Below are 1,736 nucleotides of genomic sequence, written 5' to 3'. Positions count from 1 at the left end.
TTACCGGGTATTTTTTTTTGAAATTATCCGGGTCGGGTACCCGACCCGGTAAAATGATCATGTCTTCGGGTCGGGTCATGGGCCGACCTGTGAGGGTGGCGGGTACCCGCTGACCCGTGAGTTAGTGGTTTTTTTTTTTTTTCTTTTTTTTTTTTTTAATTTACAGTATGCTGAATGCGTCATATACGAGTAGTTTATTCAGGGTAGGGTTTTAATTCTCATCCAACCTCTACATTCTCTCTCCTTTTTCTTTTTTTTTTTTTTTGCTCTTTCTTTCTCCATTGTTCTTCTGATTTATATTCACCCCTCTACTCTCTTCTCACAGTAAGCCTTATAATTTTCTCTACATCTAACCCCAATGCATGCAAGTGAGCACAACAATCGACAGTCACCGAAACATCTCACCTCACTATTCATCAAGGGTTGGAATCGGAGTGTGTTTGAGTTGGTTGATGAAGCAGGCTGACTTTTTGGTGGCGATAGATGGAGGCAGCTGCGATTGGTGGTGTATTGTTCAGTTTCTCATAATTGATTTTTGGTATTATACTTCAATTTGTATATTTAATAATTTTTCACAGAATCACCCATTAATTAAGGGTGTGTTTGTGACCTTGATGTGAAATTTGCATTATCAAGATCTTATAATATCTAATATGTATAGATCATATATGTATATTCATATAATCATATAATATCCTCTGCCCTGCTTCTGCGATGTTATGGGCCTGCTCTCCCCTGCGTCTTGATACTAACTTATGCATGAGTATGACAATTTGGGAGTGGGTTAGCTACTTAGAAAGCAGGTTTCATAATAAAGAGTGGTGGGATCTTTTTTGGTGTCTGCTTTGGGGGGCTTGGCTGAAGCGAAATGCTACTACTTTCGAGCGTCGTGACATTTCCTATTGCTGAGATTGTCAATAAAGCTGTGGGAATTGTTGGTGAATATGAGAAAGCTAACATGTTGTTGCCTTCCGAAATTAACAGGAACACACCAATTATTCATGTGTGGTCTCCTCCTTCTGCTCGGGTGTACAAAATCAACTCGGACGCTGCTTGTTTCAATGACAAATCCACAAGTCTTGGGGGAGTTATGAGAGATCAAACAGGTGACATCATGGCTGCAACTTGCTGGTTGGTTCAGGGATGCTTTGACATTGATATTGCTGAAGCTTTGGCCGCTACACATGCGCTTCTCATTGCTATGGAGGCTGGGCTAAAACGTGTTATTTTGGAAGTAGATAATCTCAAGCTGTTCAAACATCTTTCAAAAGGTTCTTATGATTCTTCATGCTTTGGTCTGGTGGTTAAAGACATTGTTTATTTAGCTTGTTTATGCCTGTCTTGTAGTTTCTCTCATGTGGGTAGGAATGGAAATAGAGTGGCCCATATTTTGGCTAATTGTGGTAGAGCGTTTGATGAGATGAGGCTAATTGTGAATTTTTTTTTTTCCTTTCTTCGTTTTGAATCATTATTCGTTCAATTCCCTGTCAAATCAACAAGGAAGATTGTGATACCAATTCCCTTAAACTAGTCCGTTCTTTGTCAAATCAATTGGGAAGATTTTGATACCGATTCCCGTAAATCTAGTCCGGGGAATTACCAGGTTTCTTAGAACTAATTTGGCGACCTCGAATCACTGTAAGCTTGTTCATGGTTTTGATTTTAAAATTGTGGGTATATTTTTTTTCTTGATTTGAATTGGAAGAATTATCCCATTTGCAAATAATTTATCGACT

At 38.9% G+C, this 1,736-nt stretch overlaps 1 protein-coding gene across 1 annotated transcript; it reads left to right on the top strand.

The window, feature by feature from the left end:
* Positions 1–209: 209 nt before the first annotated feature.
* Positions 210–1,736, top strand: LOC110735405. Its single transcript, XM_021915597.1, has 2 exons — positions 210–538; positions 985–1,736. The coding sequence occupies exons 1-2, from the start codon at positions 363–365 to the stop codon at positions 1,529–1,531; spliced, it is 723 nt and encodes a 240-aa protein (XP_021771289.1). The 5' UTR covers positions 210–362; the 3' UTR covers positions 1,532–1,736.

The sequence above is a fragment of the Chenopodium quinoa genome, unplaced genomic scaffold (genome assembly GCF_001683475.1).
Source record: "Chenopodium quinoa cultivar QQ74 unplaced genomic scaffold, ASM168347v1, whole genome shotgun sequence".
Taxonomy (NCBI): Eukaryota; Viridiplantae; Streptophyta; class Magnoliopsida; order Caryophyllales; family Amaranthaceae; genus Chenopodium; species Chenopodium quinoa.
The sequence above is the reverse complement of the archived record's forward strand: the minus strand, read 5'-3'. Positions and strand labels throughout refer to the sequence as shown.